The sequence below is a fragment of the Ornithodoros turicata genome, chromosome 2 (genome assembly GCF_037126465.1).
Source record: "Ornithodoros turicata isolate Travis chromosome 2, ASM3712646v1, whole genome shotgun sequence".
NCBI classification, from domain to species: domain Eukaryota; kingdom Metazoa; phylum Arthropoda; class Arachnida; order Ixodida; family Argasidae; genus Ornithodoros; species Ornithodoros turicata.
In genome coordinates, this window is record NC_088202.1 from 20,884,594 (window position 1) to 20,904,086 (window position 19,493).

At 44.7% G+C, this 19,493-nt stretch overlaps 1 protein-coding gene across 1 annotated transcript; it reads left to right on the forward strand.

Annotated features, from left to right (window-relative positions):
* Positions 1-11,058: 11,058 nt before the first annotated feature.
* Positions 11,059-18,321, forward strand: LOC135384385 (uncharacterized). Its single transcript, XM_064613589.1, has 10 exons — positions 11,059-11,205; positions 11,273-11,389; positions 11,813-11,916; positions 12,288-12,437; positions 15,569-15,656; positions 16,438-16,608; positions 16,990-17,199; positions 17,257-17,430; positions 17,632-17,714; positions 18,217-18,321. Exons 1-9 carry the CDS (start codon positions 11,059-11,061, stop codon positions 17,674-17,676), a joined length of 1,206 nt encoding a protein of 401 aa, XP_064469659.1. The 3' UTR covers positions 17,677-17,714; positions 18,217-18,321.
* Positions 18,322-19,493: the final 1,172 nt, after the last annotated feature.

The window sequence follows — 19,493 nt, forward strand, 5'->3', positions numbered from 1 at the left end:
ATATTCGGCAAAAGGGCAGGGGTACCGTGTTGGTTGCGGAAGAGTGCTTGTAGTTCTTGACGAATGATGGTACGCATCATGGTCTCCAGGTCAGGACCGCACTGATCCACAGCGGCGATGTTGTGAAGCGATGGCAGGCGCTCGAAGGCCGGGCTTCGTATACGATTTCGCCGCATCGCCTCGAACTTGCGTGTTTCCGTCTCTAGCGCTTCGACAGTGGTTACGTTCCGCACCGAAAGAAAATTAAATACGTCTTCTGCAATGCCTTTTAACAGGTGGCCTACCTTTTCTTCTTGTGACATTGCGGGATTGCTGATTCGACAGAGCTTCAGGACGTTTTCGATGTAGTCTGTGCAGGTCTCCTGGGGCTGCTGGGCTCAGTGGCAAGTAAATGTTCGGCCTCCTTTTTTTGGAACTGAGCGTTTCCAAATATGGCCGATAGCTGGGTTTTAAATGCATCCCAGGACGTTATGGAGTCTTCATGGTTTTCAAACCACACCTTTGCTTTTCCCACCAGGTAGACGATGACATTGGCGAGGCGAAACGAGTCGTCCCACATATTGGCGTCACTGACTCTTTCATATTCTTCGAGCCAGCTGGTGAGGTCTTCGCCTCGTTTTCCAGCAAAGTCGAGGCTTCTCTATCCCGCCTAGAGAAGAAATACATAGTTCGCGGAAGCGCTGGTTGGCATGGACTGACCATTGGCATCAGCCGGCATGGTGGTGTCAGGAGACAAGCCGCGGAGGCGACGGCTGTAACGTACTGGGCAAGCCGTGGGGAAGGAATCGCACCTCCACCAAATGTTAAGAGAAACGGAGGTGACTCAGTCTGTTTATTATCGGGCCAGAACGAGAGGAAGAGAGCGCTACCCGCGCCAGAGAACGTCTTCGTCCTCTCACACTCGCCTATTACCCGTGACAATACGTTACAATTTTGAAATTATGTTCCACAAATGCATTGCAATTTTGAGCACTCTTCAGAAGCTTGGGAATCTTTACAATGTCTTCTTAACGAGTTCGTATTCCAAGAACACGAAACAAGTACATTCACTCAGAACCTTCCTCGGCGAAGCCATGTTGGTGAAAGCCCTGGCGTCTTGTGCTTTCCACTCCGACCACCTGCATCACCACACCTCACGTAATACCCAACGTTGCATCACGCCACCTTCGACGCGCGCTTGTGCCGTGACTGACCGGGCCGCGATATTCTAGGACACACGGCACACGCGCAATATCTGGGGATTAGCTCTGCACATACAGCTGTCGCTGTAAAAAAAAGGGGGGGACAGTATAGCCTATGTCGCCCCGCGGCCGTAATTCCCATTACTGGAATTCAATACCGGCGGATTGATTGTCGTTTTCGGTGCTGTTTCCACAATAGTACATCGTATTTGTTTCAGTCACCAGTAACCTTTACTGTTCCCTGCTCATTTGTATAACAAACAGTGTTCACAACAACAGCATAATGGGTGTCGTGGCGCTGAAACCAATCACATGCGCTCTTCACTTCACTATTTCTCATTGCAAAGCGATGAGAGGACGGAACAGAGGTGATCCCTACTACCAAGACGCACTTTCTATGAATAGCGCGTATTTGCATCAGTTATCGGAGGCATAGCATGCATTAACGTCGGCATAGTCATTACCTGATGTAGACGGCCTCACGAAACTGCTGCATCGGTTCCCTTGGAGGTAACGCGCTAATTAAAGTGCCATCCGATGCGGCAACTCGGTCCACGCTAGTTTACAAAAAACCCTCATCGATCCGTCTCTTCCCGTGGAGTTGTAGCGTCCACGCGTAGTTCCGCCTCATAAGCCGTCTTGTTTCATACATTAGACGACAATTGTACTTGATGAGAACGGGACAAAGTGTTTAGGCAAATAACGCATCTGTACAAGCTGATATTTGTAATTTGATAACCTTCGTGAGCTCCATTTTTGGAGACCGGTACAGAATGACAGACATGACAGAGAAATGACAGAATCAGCGCAAGGGTACTAAATTGCTGATGCGTAAAACGACGGAAGTGCTTTGTGATATGCCGCTGAACAGATATGCTGCAATTACAACAACAACTTTATTCTGAAGATGATGAATGGGAAGTTTCATCGCAGGGGCGATACTCTACCACATTGCCGATGGTGATGTGGGGAATGAAATAACGTGCCCCTTGACAATAAGGTTCGAAGCCCTATGGTGTCCACAAATGTCAAAAGGGCGTTGATGGCACAGCGTTGGTGTGCTGGATATGACCAGGGACTAAGCAATTTTGAGAGAGGAGGGGCGAGTCCACTTGGTTAACAGACCAAGAGAGTGCGGTTCGGAAATGTTGGTAGTGTGGGCAGAATGTGCTCTAGGTCTTCTAGAGCACCGCAGTGACAGGTAGTCAACTTGTCCCAAGCGGTAACGCCACTGAGATGTAAAAGCCACATCGAGTCGCATTCGATGAATTCTCGTCTCCGAGACGAGAGAGCTGCTTCTGCTGCACTGTCGGCCTGTTCATTCCCCACGACACCACAATGGGCTGGAACGCACTGGAGAGAATTAGCCTGCGCCCTTCTTCTCACACGAGGTTGCAAGCGGTTAACACATCCAACATCAACGGTGCGGAGGAGCCTCGTATGCCAGAATCTTCAAGAGCTTGTAGTGCGGATTTCGAATCAGTGGAGACTGCCCATACCCGCGGGGTAAAATCAACATTGGCGCAATTGAGAACTATGCAACGTACATAAAGTGCTTAAGGGTATTGTTTCTTTGAAAGGGATGCTTTCCATGACGTATGAGAAACAGAGAAAACGCAGACAAGGATCAGTAAAACACAGACAGGACGGGACTGCTGCTAACTTTCAAACAGGTTTATTGCTTTACAGGAAAGTCCTTTTATACCAACGGAATCATAACCCACACATCGAAGCCATCACACGTGCCTTACCTTAATCAAATCTAACAGGCAGTCTAATTGTCAGAATCCCAAACAAGAAAGTCACGAAGTGCTATCCAGCCACCTATCATGAAATCTACCTGTCGACGTTGAGGACCTTTTTATTCAGCGCCTCAGCATGCCCTACTCCAACCAGTGAAGACACTTATTGAGGATTTTGTGCAGGTCGCATTTCAGAACAGTTCTGGGATATCGGTGTACACTTTTTTGGAATTACTGTGTACCTACCTTGCTGCCACTGTTGCTAAACATCATGAACAGTGTTTTATCAAACGAGGTGGTACCCCCATTGGATGAAGTGTGTCCCCGGTCCGACGACACATTTTTGCAATATGGCCCGTTTTCCCAGAGGTATAACAGTCTTCCGTGCGGAATCTACATGATTCTTGGGGGTGGTTGGGATTGCCGCATCTGTAGGAAGCCGCGTTGCTTGCGTTCCTATAGTTGCCACCGTGTGCACGTCCTTCTCCACATGTGGTCGCTTGCATTCAGCCTTCGCGGCTAAGCAGCTTTCAGCCAGCCTAATCGCCGATTCTAACGTCAAGTTATTTTCCAATACAAGCCGCTCACGAATACGAGCGTCATTAAGGCCAACAATGAACGCAGTGAGAAACGAGCATGCCAAGGACATCCGTTTCCTGTTCGTCTTCGCAACGAGCAATGACTGCAGATAATTGCTGAGCGAAGTCCTTGACTGATTCGCCATCTTGTTGATGCGTGGAGAAGAGTGTGTACCTTACAGACTCCTTGAAGATTCTGGGATTAAAGTGCTCAGACAACTTGGTAGTGATCTCTAAGAACAATACCTCTCTGACGGGTCGAGGCTGGAACAAGTTTGTTTGATAGACGTCCTTTGAAGACGTCCGGACTGAGCGCCGAAAGTAGAAGTCCAGATTTCTCAGCGTCGTTAGTTACCCTTGCTACTTGTAACGCTCCCTGGAAACGAATTTCCAGTCCTCCTTCTCTGGATCGAATGTCCCTGGACTGCGGAACCTTCGGATAGCATCATCAGGAAGTGTGCCGGTCGTAGGCGCTGGAGTCTCGCCGCCTCTCATTTCCAGACAGCAAACGCGCTCGTCGCCCGTCGGGATAGCCGGTATGCGTGGAATAACAACGGTTTAATAAAAGCAAATAGAGACAAGACAGTTGATGTTGGAAGCTGTGCTTCCAGACGAATCAGCCAGAAGGATAACTGAGGCCGAGCTCTCGCGCGTCGTCTTCGGTGTCAACCATTCCACTAGCGCCACAACATGTTCCTTTGTACAATAGGACGCCACATCACAAATTTTTGAGACCATATTACCAAACTCCAAACGACAACCACGGATTCGTTTTGATTATGATGACAGTTACGATGATTGGGTAGGTAGATTACTGTAACCCGCCTATCCTAAACAGTGGTCAGTACACCGCAGACTGGAAGTACAGCTGTGCAGGATGTATACGCCACCTGGAAGACAATGAATGATTGTTTTTTCTCAGTTATTTTCTATACTTGTCAGAAATATTTTGTATGTTATTTGTTTTGTTGTAATGTATGTTTTGTATACGGAAAATGTGGGCCTCGAAAAAAAAAAAAAACAAAGGCAGGAGAAAACCCTGTTTTTTTTGGAGGCCCAAATATTTCCTGAAAAATTTGGGGAAAAAACCAAAATAATCAAGATACTGTTGAGCTTGCGCCTTACCTTATCCCACCCAGAAAGGGATGCAAAAGGTGCCTGACCGCAGGTCTCTGCGATATTTTCTTCTCCGTCCACGGCGTTTCGAAGCAACCGGCGCGATTTCGCGGCCTAAATTTTTTCGAACCTTGTGACCTTGTATCTCTTGAACGAGATGTCCCATTTGAACGAATTTTTTTTTTTGCTGACAGAGTGGCTGGTGCACGTTGCACCGTGGCCTATATGGTTTATATAATTTATATGGTCAAGAAAAAAGTATACGTAAAAAATTCCGAAAACGCAACAAAGAGCCTTTTTGCCACACGTTTGTAAGGTCATGGCCGAGGCCCTGGATCTCCGACTGTGATGTTGTTTACATGAGCAGAAAGATCATTCTTTGCTCTTTCGTTTGACTTCATTGCTTTATATCAAGCCATTATCCTGTAATAACCATCAAGCCATTCATCATCAAGCCATTCATCATAACTATCAAGCCATTATCCTGCCGTGAACACAGAAGGGTAGGGGAAAATTCTCGTTATCGCGGCAGTTTTTACCCAAAACGGACATCTTCAAGTTTTTGATATTTTGTACTAATATAGCTGAGACATAGCTCTTTCCGGATATGCAATAAAATATTCGCTTATTTCGGTCCCACGGGGCGCGCAATTTTGTGTTCTCACCCCTATTGGGCAGCGCTCCCAGGGGTACAAAGAATGCACTTCTACCCCACCCCCTGTCTTTTTTGTTTTTTGCTTTCGGTGAAGGTGCCTTCATGCCGAAGGCCAACTACAGTAATATGCACGCATCACTGTGATGTCCGCAGACAAGCAAAAGTTCGTTGCTTAGGCTTTCCCACCCGGTTAATCCCTTCAAGGTTACGTGCTTGAAAGAAATCGGACGTGGCAACATGGCATTTGTAAATACTCCGGCTTCGCCGAACCGAAGCGCGAGACGTCTATTCTCTTGTAATTTTGTTTTGTTATTTGCTGGTTTCTTATACTTCTGTTTGTTCTACTTCGTCTACTACGGGTGCCTCAGTCGGCTCACACCAATACCTTGCTCTGATCTGCTCCTGTTCACAGTCTGCATAATTTCGGTGGGGTCACTGAAGTCAGCGTCGTCAGGGCTTGAAGCCGGAAGATCTTGTTCACCTGAAGGCCCTGCCTTAGCAACCTGCAGTCGAAACGTGTTGTAGCAGTTCACACATATTTTGTCGGTGTCGTGGACATGGACTGCCTCCGAGGTGCTCAAGGTGGTGGCGAGAGGAGATGGAGACGACGGAGATGGAGAGAGTCAAGATGGAGACGACTTCTGGTGTGGCTACGGCTGGCCATGGGGAGCGCAGAAGTACACACTACGCCGACGACAAAACGAAATACATACGTAAGATCGAGGAAAGTAAGACCCTTGTCTTAAAATGTGGACAGCGGCGGGAGCCCCGTACACAGTAAATCGGTTTACACCCTTAATCGCTCAAAATAAGTGTTTTTTGACAGAAACACCACTTTTTATACTACAGGGTGTAGTAAATGGTGTCAGAACAGTGTTAATAAAGGTGTAATGGCAAAATACACCACACGCTGTGCGACGTCGACATTTAATGGTGTAAATTTGCATGTCAAAAAGGGTGTTCACGTATTATACACCTGTTTTACACCATATTCTATCTCACTACATGGTGTTAAAAATGGTATGTCAGTTGAACATACTTCTATCTATAATTGAGGTTATAAACATATAAATGTATGAGCTAGAATAGGCTTGAATGATAATACACGCTGTAATGCAACTCTGAGAGAATTTTTTAATTAATGAATGGAATAATGTTTATTTAAAGCATTCAATAACAAAATAAATAATGTGTGACTGCACACTGTTCTGAGCCAAATCAATGTGGATTACCTATTATACTATAGTTAAAATTGAGGCGTGATCAGCTTCAAGGGACACTAGAAAATGTGTATGCAGACCGCACAAAACCTTCAACAAGGAAGCTTGCAACAAAGTGCTTAAACCTGGATTGAGATGTAAACTTTTATATATCAGTAATGTTTTGTAATTATGTGCTACTGATACTATCATGCATTGTTCATAATGTAATGAATGCAAAAAAATCACGAAGGACCGATTAATGGGTAGAGTTCTTGCGTTAAAACCATGCAACTTTTCAATGGTCTCCCCAAGTGTGGTGTCATTGCAGACCAACTTCTTCATGGCTCACTGGAACTAACTGTAGGAAATAATAAGCAAACTAAAATGTGCGACAAACAATAGAGGATGGAAACACCACTCCGTTGTGGCGGCACATAGGCCAATGTGCCCAAGACGAAAGCTGACGTTGCCCTAAAACTTTTGGGAGATGGCTCGTATTTCTACATTGCAGTTGCAAATATTGAGGATCCATTCAGCATTGGGTCACTCATCATTTCCATGACCCGCTGAAATCAGAATGGCGTGTATTTGTACCAAATTGCTTAAAGTGAATTAGTACGACGTGGTAGTGATGCTGACATGTGGAGTTATTACAGCTCAAAAACGATTGTTATTGATTTACATTTTAATACAGGATCATGAAAGAGACAATGCAAGCATTACAAATACTTTTCGTATAGAGCCTGTAATTACTTGAGTGAAAAGTGCTGAAGTAAAAACGAAACTGAGGCTGAGATAAAATATTCAGGTTCAGAGGAATGCTTAAGAGAAAAAGGGTGATAATGCACGTGGTTAAAACTTCTATGTATAACAAGCCACAGCGCATGGTTAGTAGTCTAATACGTATTCTGGAACATTACGTATTTCTCATGCTCAAGAATTTACAACAATGAGCCACACTCTGGATAAAGGATGAAATGTGCATGACGTTGAAAAATCTACTATCTACAGTAATGCATAGCGGGCATTGATTACGTACTGATCTCCCCTTCTTGTTAGAAACATTGGTTCTTCTTGATTTGTTGCAACGTCACTTACAATGAAACAGTTATCACTGCGTGCAATAACGTAAACGTGGTAGTGCTTGTTGAATTCCAGTGTTTCAAGCTCACGCACTTCAAAAATAATTTCCTTGTTAACTGAAAAAATGTTGCAGATTTCAATGAATGTGGGACTGCCGTCACTGATATTATGCAACAAACACATCCCTGATACATAACGCACACTCTCAATCTGTACTGAGTTCAAAATGAATATGCTGGGTGCCTCTATGTTCTTCGCTACCACGTAGGAGTTCACAGCATTTGGCAGGTGTTCAAGTAAAATAGGTCGACTTCCTGTCACATGGATTGATGCTTCGTTCACGGCTCCGGACAGGATCCATGCTTGAAGAAACTGGTGTCTCAAAGCCAATGTACCGGTTATATTCTTAAAGTTGTGCAATTTACGTGTCATATCTTTGAAGTATTGATGCTTTGATTCAAATCGCATGGCCCAAATATTCACCAGGGGACCATACTTATAAATAAAAGACGGATAATGGACCAAGTAGTGCATTTTAGGTGGGACAGACGCCTGCGGAAACAAGGCTTGAAAGTCAAGGCAGAAAAAGTGCACAAGTCGATGTAGGTAGGGCACGTACTGGAGTGGTAGCTTTCGGCTCATTAGCAGGTCAACAATTTCACGCAGAAGAAGATACAGTCCCCATGTGCTGTTTTCTGAGGGTACACAGTCACCAATGTAGAGCGAAAAGTGTCTGAAGAAGCAGAGTATCTGCGATGCGCTGCCCTTCATGCTGCTTTTGCCTTGAATAAATTCCCGGGCTATTTTCTCTGGCTTGTTTTTGGTGTCGCACGGTTCATACTGGTGGGCTGTGATTCGTTCATTCAGCTGGTCGATTGAAAAAAAAGCTGAGGAAATCAAGTTCTGTATTATATGCTTCATCGAAAATGGGATTACGCCTTCCAGAATATCGTGCATCAAGTCCGGTGGAAAATGCTCAGTAGGTTGGAAACCACTAAAGTTCAAAGCACATGGCTCCCGAACACCATACAATGGAACAGTGGCGATGCCACTTTGTGACATGTTGAGATGGTGCGCGTGTCCATCAGGTGTACGAAGGATGAAGTCACTCTCAAGGTGCTTGTATCCTATTTCGTGACGCAGCGCCATACAAAATCGACATATCCTGCCACTGCTAAAGCTACACTTAAATCCGGCAATTCTGTGGCTTGATAAATTGTCCCCTGTCATTATGAAGACAGTCCCCTTGATGTTTCTCCCGTTGATTGAGAGGCCGACTTCCTCCAGACGAGCGATGTCCCTCAGAAGTGGAGCAAAAACTTTTTTCAGGCCATAACCTGTGGCGTGCTTGTCATTCACTAGGAGCACCAGATGCATATGTGATAGGCTAGATCGTAGCCTTGATGGTAGATTCAAGATTGAAAAGTAAACGCCCAACAATTTATGCTTCCCTCTTTTACTTCCAAGAGGATCACACACTTCGAACTCATCTGCATAGAGTTGGATGCAGCTCCTTGCGTTGTCACCTTTGAAATATGAGTGTGCTTGAAAGGCTGTGCCAGCAAACACTGTGGAAAGGTATCCTTCTTCTTTCTGTGGGTGACATAGGTTACTGTACAGACTAGGTACCTCTAGCATGTTCTTCAAAACATCACATATGGGAATGTAGTGAAATTTATTGCAGTTTCCACGTTCATCATTTCCAAGGACAACCGTAACAGGTTCCACAAATGGCAAGTATGACTTCCAGTACTGAGTTCGACCTTTGTTTGTTGTGAGGCTCTCCAGTTGCTCACTTACTGATGACAGGAGTCCTGCATGCTCTTGTACTGGGGCTGTTTTCCAGTCATCCACCAGGCCCTGGATGTAGCATATGACATCATTCGCTATTTCGTTAAGGGTAGACTCAGGCAACCGTTTCCTTTCTTTCCACTTTAGTAGTAGCATTGCAAGTTGTCTCACGTGATCAGTCTCATTGGCAGGTGAACAAGGAGTAGGTGAGTCATCATCTTCTGAACTGTCTTGCGGATTATCGGTACCTGCAGCGTCTATGCGAGATGTAGACGGCATGTTTACTTCTGCATCCTCTGGGTCCTGAGTAGTCGCACTGTCGGCGGGTAAATTGCCAGATTCTTCCTCGAGTAGCTCCTGATGTTTGCGAGAAACGTGCTTCCGGTACGAAGGATAGTTAGTGAAAGAGCGCATACACCCACTCAAGCCGCATAGCCAGTTCCTCTCATGGCCGAGGGTCCTATGCAGATGTCGAAACAAACGCCTCAAAGAGAAGGCCCTCCAAGTGCATCTGGGGCAGCAGAAGTACCGCACCCCTGGCATCTGTGAAAAAAAAAAGTGCAGTGTTCAACACAGCTGTCTGCCATGTAAACGTCTGTAACACATCTTATAAGAAATATAGACAACAAGGGGGCGAGTGCACAGCTGAGCTGGTATATGTTGAGTGCAGGGGTAAATCGAGGCAAGGGCCAGGAGGGAGAATGTGTCCTGTCCTGCCCATCGTTCCTTCCCTCGGGTTACCTCTGCACTCAACGAATGTGCAGGCTTACATAGTGCCCCATAGCAGTAGCATGCCAATAGCCTGATTGGTGAGGATGGTTTGCTGCGATGGCGGTCATTCTTTAACGAGTTTACTATGTGGAGTCACAAATTTTGTACGTCACCTGATTCCGTTCATTCCATCCTATTTATTTCTTGCCCCACAAAATACAAGGCAATTCCGTAACACATGCAAGTGCTTTGTGTTTATGTAGAACATTTTCGAAGTGCTCACCTTTCGCGGGATGCTGTACGTTGTCTGTTACGAGCAAGCACCGTCTGTTGCAGGTCCCGCGTTCCTTTCGCGGGTAGCCCTTCAGTAGCTGCAGTGCAAGAAATGACATGAATACCATGATGGTAGCACGAACGCAATTCTGCAAGTAACCATGAAAAGCTACTCACCATAAAAGCCCATCCATCTATGCGCATGGCAAGTGTGCACAAGTCGTATTCGGGGGTACTACGTCGAGAGAATCATTATCTCCACCAGAAGACTTGCCAGCGCACAGTGAAACTACGGATCAAATGTACGTGGAATGCCGTACCTCAAAAACTGTTCTATGCTGTATAGTCGCTGTTCTCACGCACTTAGTTCGTGGTTTTCATACCGCGAAACGAAAGCATGCCTCTCTGTACTTCGGTACCACACACTCATTCCCGAGGCTATTGTTTGCTGAAGGTATACGCCGGATGAAATTGTAGAATTGTACAGTCGCGCAAAAGCTTCCGTCATGCAGGATAGTAGAAACTGAGTAAATGTGTAAACAAAATATTTACACTCGCCGCTGGGGCGCCGTGAGCTGTGTTCGCCGAGGCCAAGCCGAGTGGCCGGCCGAGACCAGCCAAGACAATCTTCGTGGCGGTAGCAGCTGACAGGGTGTGCGTTTGGCGCGTTCCTTGTTTTTAGCGTGGTTGTCTGTGTCTTGTGCAGCGGACAAGTCACACACAAACATGCCGCTGACGTGTCTGGTTATCGTACCACATGCAAATGTAAGGCGCAAGTGTCACCTAGAAGAAGGAAACCTGACTGCTCTCAAGAACGCCATCGCTGCGTCTCCCGGTTTAGCAGGTAGCGTTGATGATGAAGACAAGATTGAGGTACGTGACTCTCTTTAGCTAATTGCGGGATTTGTGCTAAACTGAGGTTGACGTTGGTTTTCTTCAGATATTCGACAAGGATTTTAACGATTACGTGGATTTGGAGGACGGTGACGAAATATACAATATGTCCACCATTCGCGTCTTGCGTTCCTGCTTGCCTGCCCTCACAAACCAAGAACATGTATGTACCTGGGTGTCGGTGAATACACCTGTACTAGTACACGTCGGGATGTGAGTTAGTAACTCGTTTTTGGTGGTGGTGGGGCCCTAGTGGAGCAATATTGCTGTTAGTCGAATAGTTTCGTTTTATGTTTTCAGGCTGTTGTAACTGCTCACTGTGCGTTCAGCCCACTGTTCGTTGCTTTCATTTTGTTAAGCAGCAATTTACGGCAGCAATTGCTTAGGTAGTGGTGAATATAGCTAGCTATGTTGGAGCGTAAAAATTACAACGTTGCTTACGTGTTTTCTGTGTGTTACGTCATGTTTATTTAAAGCCGAAGAAAGGTATGCCAAAGACCTACTGCAGTAACTGCTTGGCTATTGTTCTCTTAATCATATTACCACTACTGCTGTTGAAGTGACCTTAGCATTGGTTGTACTTTAGGGTCATATTCAAGACATGTCACTTCCTGGACCATCTGCACCACCCATGGACAGTGCTGGTTTCGGAATGGGTAGCACTGAGCATGGATCATTTAACATCATGATGTAAGCAGACATACAACTTTTTCAGCACATAAAAGCTAGATGTCTAAGTGAAGTACCAAGTTAAAAGTCCTATCACTGTGAGAGTTGCTGTTTCATTGTGAAACATGCGCACATTCTCTTGCTTTCTGCATTTTCGTTGCATGTTATCAGAGCCGATTATACTCCATTATGTCTCAGTAAATCTCATCTGTAACGTCTCGTGGGCGGAACCTGTCTGGGGAGTTGGTGTGACAACATTGCAACCTTTTGGCCGCCGCTAGGTGGTTTTACCAGCCCCTGAAACTGTTAGCACTACAAACTCTAGAACAAGGTTAAAGCTTCGTTCCTCTGCCTTCAGTGCTGTATTCTCTGCATTTTCTTCCAATAAACAGGAGTGATGCAGATAATCACAACGGAGATGGCTACTCCCTGCCTGATTTTGGGGCAGTTCATGCTTTGCTCAGGCCAGGTGTGCCACTGACCTCGTCAGTTCACAAGAAAATCTTTACTATCTTGTTCCAGTCCATGATAAAGCTAAGCATGTGAGTCGTAAGAGGGGTGCTGCATGTTTGCATGCAATGTCTTAGGCGCACACCATGATATCGAATTATATTACCTCGAAGAGCATGCTCAGCCTCTTGCAACATTTCATTTCCTCATAATGATTGCAGTCCTGAAGCATGCCCTAGGGCTAACATTTCCTGCCATTTATGCTCGAAACTTTCTGATTTGGGTTTCTAGCTATTGCTTGCATTTATAATATGTTGCGCTGTGCAAATTTCTGCAGAGAGATTGCATACATATTGTGCCATTCCACGCAGAGTGATCCAGAGGTGCCGCTCGACCCCCTAGAACTTTACGTGAATATTTTTGGTGGTTCCTTATGACTCCGAAAGCAACAGAACATTGGTCTTTTCTAACGAAATTGAAATTAATAGGGTGCAAAGCCCCTCAATGATGCAGTGCTTGGCGAGAACCTATGTCATTTTAAGATGGTATTATTGGGGGGGGGGGGGGAGAATATGTTTAATACGAAGTAAATGGAAAAAAAAGTATTACGGCCCACTTACGGCACAGAGCATGTTAAAAAGCGTCCTATTTGATAGGGGAGAGTTCAGTTCACTGTATGTAAGCAGTTTTCACCATCGCACTCGATGGGCGCTTGTAGCGTGCACGAAATTTGCAAAGTTTGTGCAAGTTTACCAATTTTTTTTTTTAATATAACATTCTAGAATTTCTTCTTCACAATTTTTTGTTATATAGCCCTGGTGTTGTACTTTCAACACAAAAAAAATCCAACCCCACCTGTGCAATGTAAGCCGCAGTAAAAAATCGGGAAGTTGTAAAAATTTGACAAAATGCACATTTTTGACAGAAAAATTTGGTGTGAGGAGGTCGGGATAGAAGTGTGATGAAGGTGTCATTCGATGCACAGTCTTCCTAGCAAGACGTACCAGAAAAATCTCAGTGGTACTTTTTGTTACACTCAAATAATAATATTTTTAATTGAAGATAACTTCACAAACATGTATGCGCACTGCGGCGCATCGTACCGAATGAACAACTGAGCGGGTCATAAATACCCGCAATAAATACCCATAAACATAAATGCCCAGAAATAACGTATTCAATATCAATGGTGATAGCACCTGTGACTGGCAAAATTGCCTCTTATACGTACATCTCAACTGTTGGCCCACAAAGCGAAAAGATCGTACATCACATATACGTGCAAGAAGCGTGGACAGCTAAAAGGTTCTCTTCGGAATACTGGAATGAGTTAGCACACATGCCAAAAAAAAATGAAAGGAACAATGGCTCATCCAGGGAACTTACTGGTGAAAGCATTCTCCGCTTGTGTTCTGTACAGGCAGTGCTTGATCACTGTTCATATCGTGATTACCCTAGTCATGTCACTGACTCGACTGACAGATGTCACACGGCCAAATATCAACCATATGGTACAAGGAAGCCTGAATGGACCCCTATCCCCATGGTCTCTCACTTAGTACCACTGTGAGCTGGCTAAAAGTTTTGTTAGAGTGCAAGATGGCCAGCTTGATGAGCGCTCACTGCACAACCGTCGGGTCTTGAAGGAGGCAAACACGTGTTTGCAACCGTTATTTGCTCTTCAATAATGCGACTGCCTAGTGATTTCTATCCGTCTAGTGTTGTGTGAATGACCCGCTCATTTGTAAATTCGGTACACTGCGCTGCAGCGCACATACACGTTTGTGAAGTTACATTCAATTAAAAAATATTATTTGAGTTTAACAAAAAGTGCCTCTGAGATTTTTTTGCTACGTCGTGCTAGGAAGCCGGTGCATTGCATGACACCTTGATCACGCTTCTAAACCCGACACCTACTTCTAAACCCGTACTAAGTGAGAGACCATGGGGATAGGGGTCCATTCAGGCTGCAAATTTTGAAGAGGAAAATATAAAATTTTATATTGCAAAACGTCTTACGTGAGCCGTAGTACCTGCTTAAAATGACTTAGATTCTCGCCAAGCACTGCATCTTTGAGGGGCTTTGCACCCTATTAATTTAAATTTCGCTAGAAAATACCAATGTTCTGTTGCTTTTGGAGGCATAAAGAACCACCAGAAAAGTTCACATAAAATTCTAGGGGGGGGGAGGGGTCGAGCAGCCCCTATGGATCACTTGGCGTGGAATGGCCCTATTGCACATTTGAATTGCTAATTGTGATGTGTGGAACCCACTACAGTGACAGCATATGGCTACATAATGCACCACATAATCCAATTCCATGCATGAAACAGTGTGTACGTAGTTATAAAGGTCATAGATACAGTGTGTGTGCACAAAAACGTGACCCGCATTTTTATATGTAACTCGTCTACTTACCTGAGGAAGTTCAGGAGGTGCACGATTGCGTATTTATGCGTGCGAAAGCTACAAAAAAAATCCTGGAAGCCGTACTCAACGTAAAAGAATAAACAGAGCACGAAAACATCCTCTTCCATGCTTTAGAATAGGGCGGTCATGACAGTACAAGTGCAGGCACCGCGGGGGGCACTACCGATGAGCATCCATGTGGGAATGTGGGACATCGTTTCGACTTCTGCACCGATAGCACCCCTAGCGGTACCTGAACACAACTCTCCTGCGTCCGCCATGTTGCCCTATTCTGATGCACGGATGCCAACGTTTTCGTTGCTCTGCTGTTTTTTTAGGCTAAGTATGGCATCCACAATTTTTCCGCGGGTTTCGCACGCATAAATGCGCCATCGTGCACCACCGGAAGTTCGTTAGTTGGGTAGACAACGAGCTAAGTGCCTAAATGTGGGCCACGTTTTTCTGCACACATGCTGTAGAATGGCGTACATGCAGACTACCTGGTGAATAAACTCCATGATATGCAAGCCTGAGCGATGGGCAAGACATGTAAATAACATAACACGAAGGCTCAAAAAAGCCTTCGTATGGTGTTGTTTATGTGTCTTGCCCATCGCTTAGACTCGCCTATCATGGAGTTTGTAAAAGTCATATCTGCAACAAACTACGTCCAGTGAGATTGTCGCCCACAACAGAATTTGCAAACTTGGAAATGAGTAAACATACCTAGATTGCTTTGGCCTCAGCTACTGAGTAGCATGATGCTTTTCACATTAATATTCCTACTATCTTTTTCAATATATTCCATTCTAGAACTCCAAGTAGAAAGTTTTACTCGAAAGTGGTGTCCCTGTTTCTCCAACAGTATCCCTTTCTCGCAGATATAATTGGATCAGGAGACGTAAGTATTTCAGCTCAAGAGCTAAATTTAATAAGCAAATGTTATAATGCTGCATGTCACATTTATGTTATTATATGTGTCGGCGGCATGTCCTTGTGTGGATGGCCCTTTCAGTGGTCTTGACTTTTGCATTTGCTGCCTGCACATTGTGTACAGTCATGCCTCGCTTATCCGGGCACTTTGGGAGTCTACTCTTCCTTCTCCGAACAGTGAATTTCTGGATAAGTAAATCCAACAAATTTCCAGGGAACCTGGAGTTTGGGACATTGCCTTATTGGTCCAGAAGAAAGAAAACAAGAAAAAAGATCACCCCTGTTGTCCTGTTCATAAAAAATACCTAGGTAGCTCAAAAAGGCAACTAGTTGCGTCACCTAGCTATAGGTTCACTGGAGTGCCACTTCTTTTTTTGACGGTCGATATAATAGATATAGTGGACTTCCCCAAGTCAATACCCAGGGCCTTTCCAGTCCACACCAAGAGACTGGAGAAGCTTTCGGACGGCATTCGGGGTTCACGTACAGATAACGAATCAATGGTAGCATGTTTGCTCCTGGTTATGTAGCCTGGATAATGAGTTTTCCAGGTACTGCGATTTAAGATAAGCGATACATGGCCATAACAGGTGTGGTTCAGTTTCTACGTAGGTTCATATCTTCTTAACTGCCTTCCAAGGCCTTGTCATTCTATTTAGACGTTTATTCCTGTTTCATACAATTTTAAGCCAGTATGTTTCAGTGCAAAAATGTGGACTTTGTGTATGACATAATAGCTTAACTTCTAGGAGTCCTGGATCACCTCCCTGAAAACCAAATTCAAAAACGAGCGTCGTAAAATGCCACACGACGAGAGGGTTATGGCCAACAAGCTCAAGTATTCTAGTAAGAGAAGAGATGCAAGCGTTGATGGCCCTGCAGAATTGAAAAGGCGAAAGCTTCACAGAGACAACGTTCCTGTACGTAGCATCTGTTCCTTTGCACATTGCAAGCTACGCAGCTGTGGGCTGCCTATGTGGCCGCAGTTTTCTGTATGGGGTTCTGACATTTTGGCAGTTGATAGAAAATAGTGTCCTGTTGTGGACGTGCAATGAGCCGCTGTTTTACAGCAAACTACTTCACTAGACCCCTAGAGAGCTTCACGACGATGACACGTTTCTGTTGTTAAGGTTTGGGGCACATAGTACTTCGCCTGCAATTTACCATTGTGCACGTTTCGTTACATTAACTGTGCTGTTTCTGTGTGTCACATGCAGATTATAACAAATAGTCCAATCTTATTAGTGTCGTTACATTTTCATGACAGCTTTTTTTTTTGTTACTCTGGCTTATCTCTACAGACAGGAGTTCATCTCATGGAGGGAGAGGATCAGTCAAGTCTGCAAGCTCACGAGGGCTGGCTCATTAAGGAGGACAAAAAGGAAGCCCCAGATGAAGCACTAATAGATTTGAGAATGGCATCAACAATGCACAACAGGACAGCAGCCCTCGTACGGTGGCCAGTAGCAAAGAGCAAGGAAAAATTTCCGTACTTAATGGACTCCGTCAGGGTAAGTGCAAATAAGCAAGTGGCATCCATAAGAACTACAGCTACATTTTCAATTTAGTTCTTCAATGAATGCAGTCGACGCTATGGAGAACACCCCTTGCAGGGGACACAAGTCGTACTCAGACGCATCCGGGACCTTGCAATCCAGGGCGCACTGTACTGCAAGGCGGAACTACGTGAGGCTGTGCTTGCAACTGATGCTAGGGAAGACGTCGGCCCTAGACGGAAAAACGTATGTGCACCTTATGTTTGATCACAATACGAAACGATAAAATGTTGTTTCTGTATTTCATGTTCATCCTATCAAAGCAGCAAATTGTGCTTTTACACATTCTTTTTATGCGCTAAGGTACAAATTATGGCACATTATTGTTTTTATTAGTTTCCTTGAGGTTCCATTATCTACCACTGCTACATATTTACGCTTTTCCAGACATCATGGCCGTACACTCACTCCAGCTACTGTGTTCAGCTGTGAAAGAGCCCCAGGCTATAGGGAACATCTTCGTGAGAGATGTAAGTGTTACAAATATACTTTGTGCGAAATAGTCATGCGAGTGTGAACCAGACAAAAAAGCACTACGCTCTTAAAAATGAACTTCACCACATAGCACACTGCTGACCAACCATCATCCCGAATGACATCGTTTTCGCCCCTGATTGTTAATAACAGGAGGCGTACACCTTTTTGTGACACTTATACTGGAATGTTAATTGTCACAAAAAGGCGTACACCCCACGCTTTCCAGAAATCAAGGACGACAGAGGTATCAATCTTTCAGCTTTCGGCGTGCTATGTGGTGAAGCTTTGTTTTAAGAGTGTAGGATACAGCTTGATTTTCTTTGTGCCTTATTCACAATTTCTGCGTGTCATTCATCTGAAGTAGATTAATAAATGCAAATGCAGTGTTGAACATGTATGCCCTGCATTCTTATTCTGTATAATAGTTGTGCATCTTTAATAACGTGGTACTTCAGTTTTTTTTTTTTTTTTTCTAATTAAGCTGTTTTTGATTAGGATGACTCTCTCCCGGTGACACCATGCATCATCTTCACAGGCACAAGCATTGAGGCCGCGGAGCACATGCACTTGTTCGTAGACAAAGTTTCTCTGTTCCGCGTGATCGACGTAGAGGAGGGGGTTGCAGCAATCCTTGCGGCCTACTGGCTTTTTCAGATCGTATATGGTGCGAAGCCATATAACACTCTGTGTACGCTTGAGAGATTGTGTCTGGGACTCTCGGAATCACATGCTCGATCTCCTGCCATCAAGTTTCTTAATAAATATAAGAGGTTCTTCGAGTAAGCACACGAAAATATGTACCATTTGTACCGCGTTAGTTGAAAAGTGTGCCAGTAGTTCTTCCTAGTCACGGCATACTTTCAGTACAGTGCTCACTTTCTTTGTTTTATGTACCATGAAACTGTGCTCTGAGTATTCATGAAACATTATACATGACTTGATGGCAGAGAGGCCAGTTCTTATCGTACAAAGCCAAAAATACTATGTCTCAAAGTGGGGACTGAACGTTTTTAAACCATGTAACGTATCCTTGTCTTGATGTTTGCTTTTAAGTGCCTTCTTTGTTTACTTTTCATGTCCATTTACGTAAATAGTGCTCCATTTTACTGTAGTAGGTCTCTGAGAGTTCACTTAGCAGGGCGCTGGTTTTTATACCATTCCTGCTCCTTCAGACAGTGTTCATAAGCAGGACAGCGTTTTTGTATTCAAACTACAGGAGAGTCAACATGTAGGGGGTGTTTTGCAGCTGTGATATGGTTAATTAATTAAGTTCACTACAGCACTTTTTAATTGTCATTTTTCTTGGAAAATTGGGAGAGCGGAATTGGAGGGAATGTCATCTCGAAGTTAGCTCGTCTTTCTAAAATGTTGAAACACTCTTATGTGGCAAAATAGCAGACTCTGAAATTTGCGGAAAGCACAGTGAAACCAGAGTGAACCTGCGCTGATCGAGTTTAGGGAGTACAATGAACTGCCAATGAATAATCACATGCCATGGCAGAACTCACGGTGCCACTCAGCAGCTGCAGGAGAGACCATAAGCTTAAGGATGGAGACAAGACCGGCTTACAGATGGCTTGCAGTCTGCTCACGTCCTGTAGCCGTTTAAAGTGCCACGACAAGTTGTCATAGCATGTGAGTATCAGGCCGTGGTTCTTGTGCTTACTGTACTCAATGCACGCAGTTTCACCTTGATTTCACTGTGGTTTCTGCAAATTTGGAAGGCTGCTATTTCGTCGTATAAGCGTGTTTTGAAATTTTCGAAAGACAGG

What these genes read in the sequence shown, in the direction of transcription:
- LOC135384385 (XM_064613589.1), top strand. Translation starts at nt 11,059, where the DNA reads ATGCCGCTGACGTGTCTGGTTATCGTACCACATGCAAATGTAAGGCGC. An exon ending in TTCACAGAGACAACGTTCCT is followed by an intron (nt 16,609 to 16,989) that starts GTACGTAGCATC and finishes TTATCTCTACAG; the next exon opens with ACAGGAGTTCATCTCATGGA. An exon ending in TCGGCCCTAGACGGAAAAAC is followed by an intron (nt 17,431 to 17,631) that starts GTATGTGCACCT and finishes ACGCTTTTCCAG; the next exon opens with ACATCATGGCCGTACACTCA.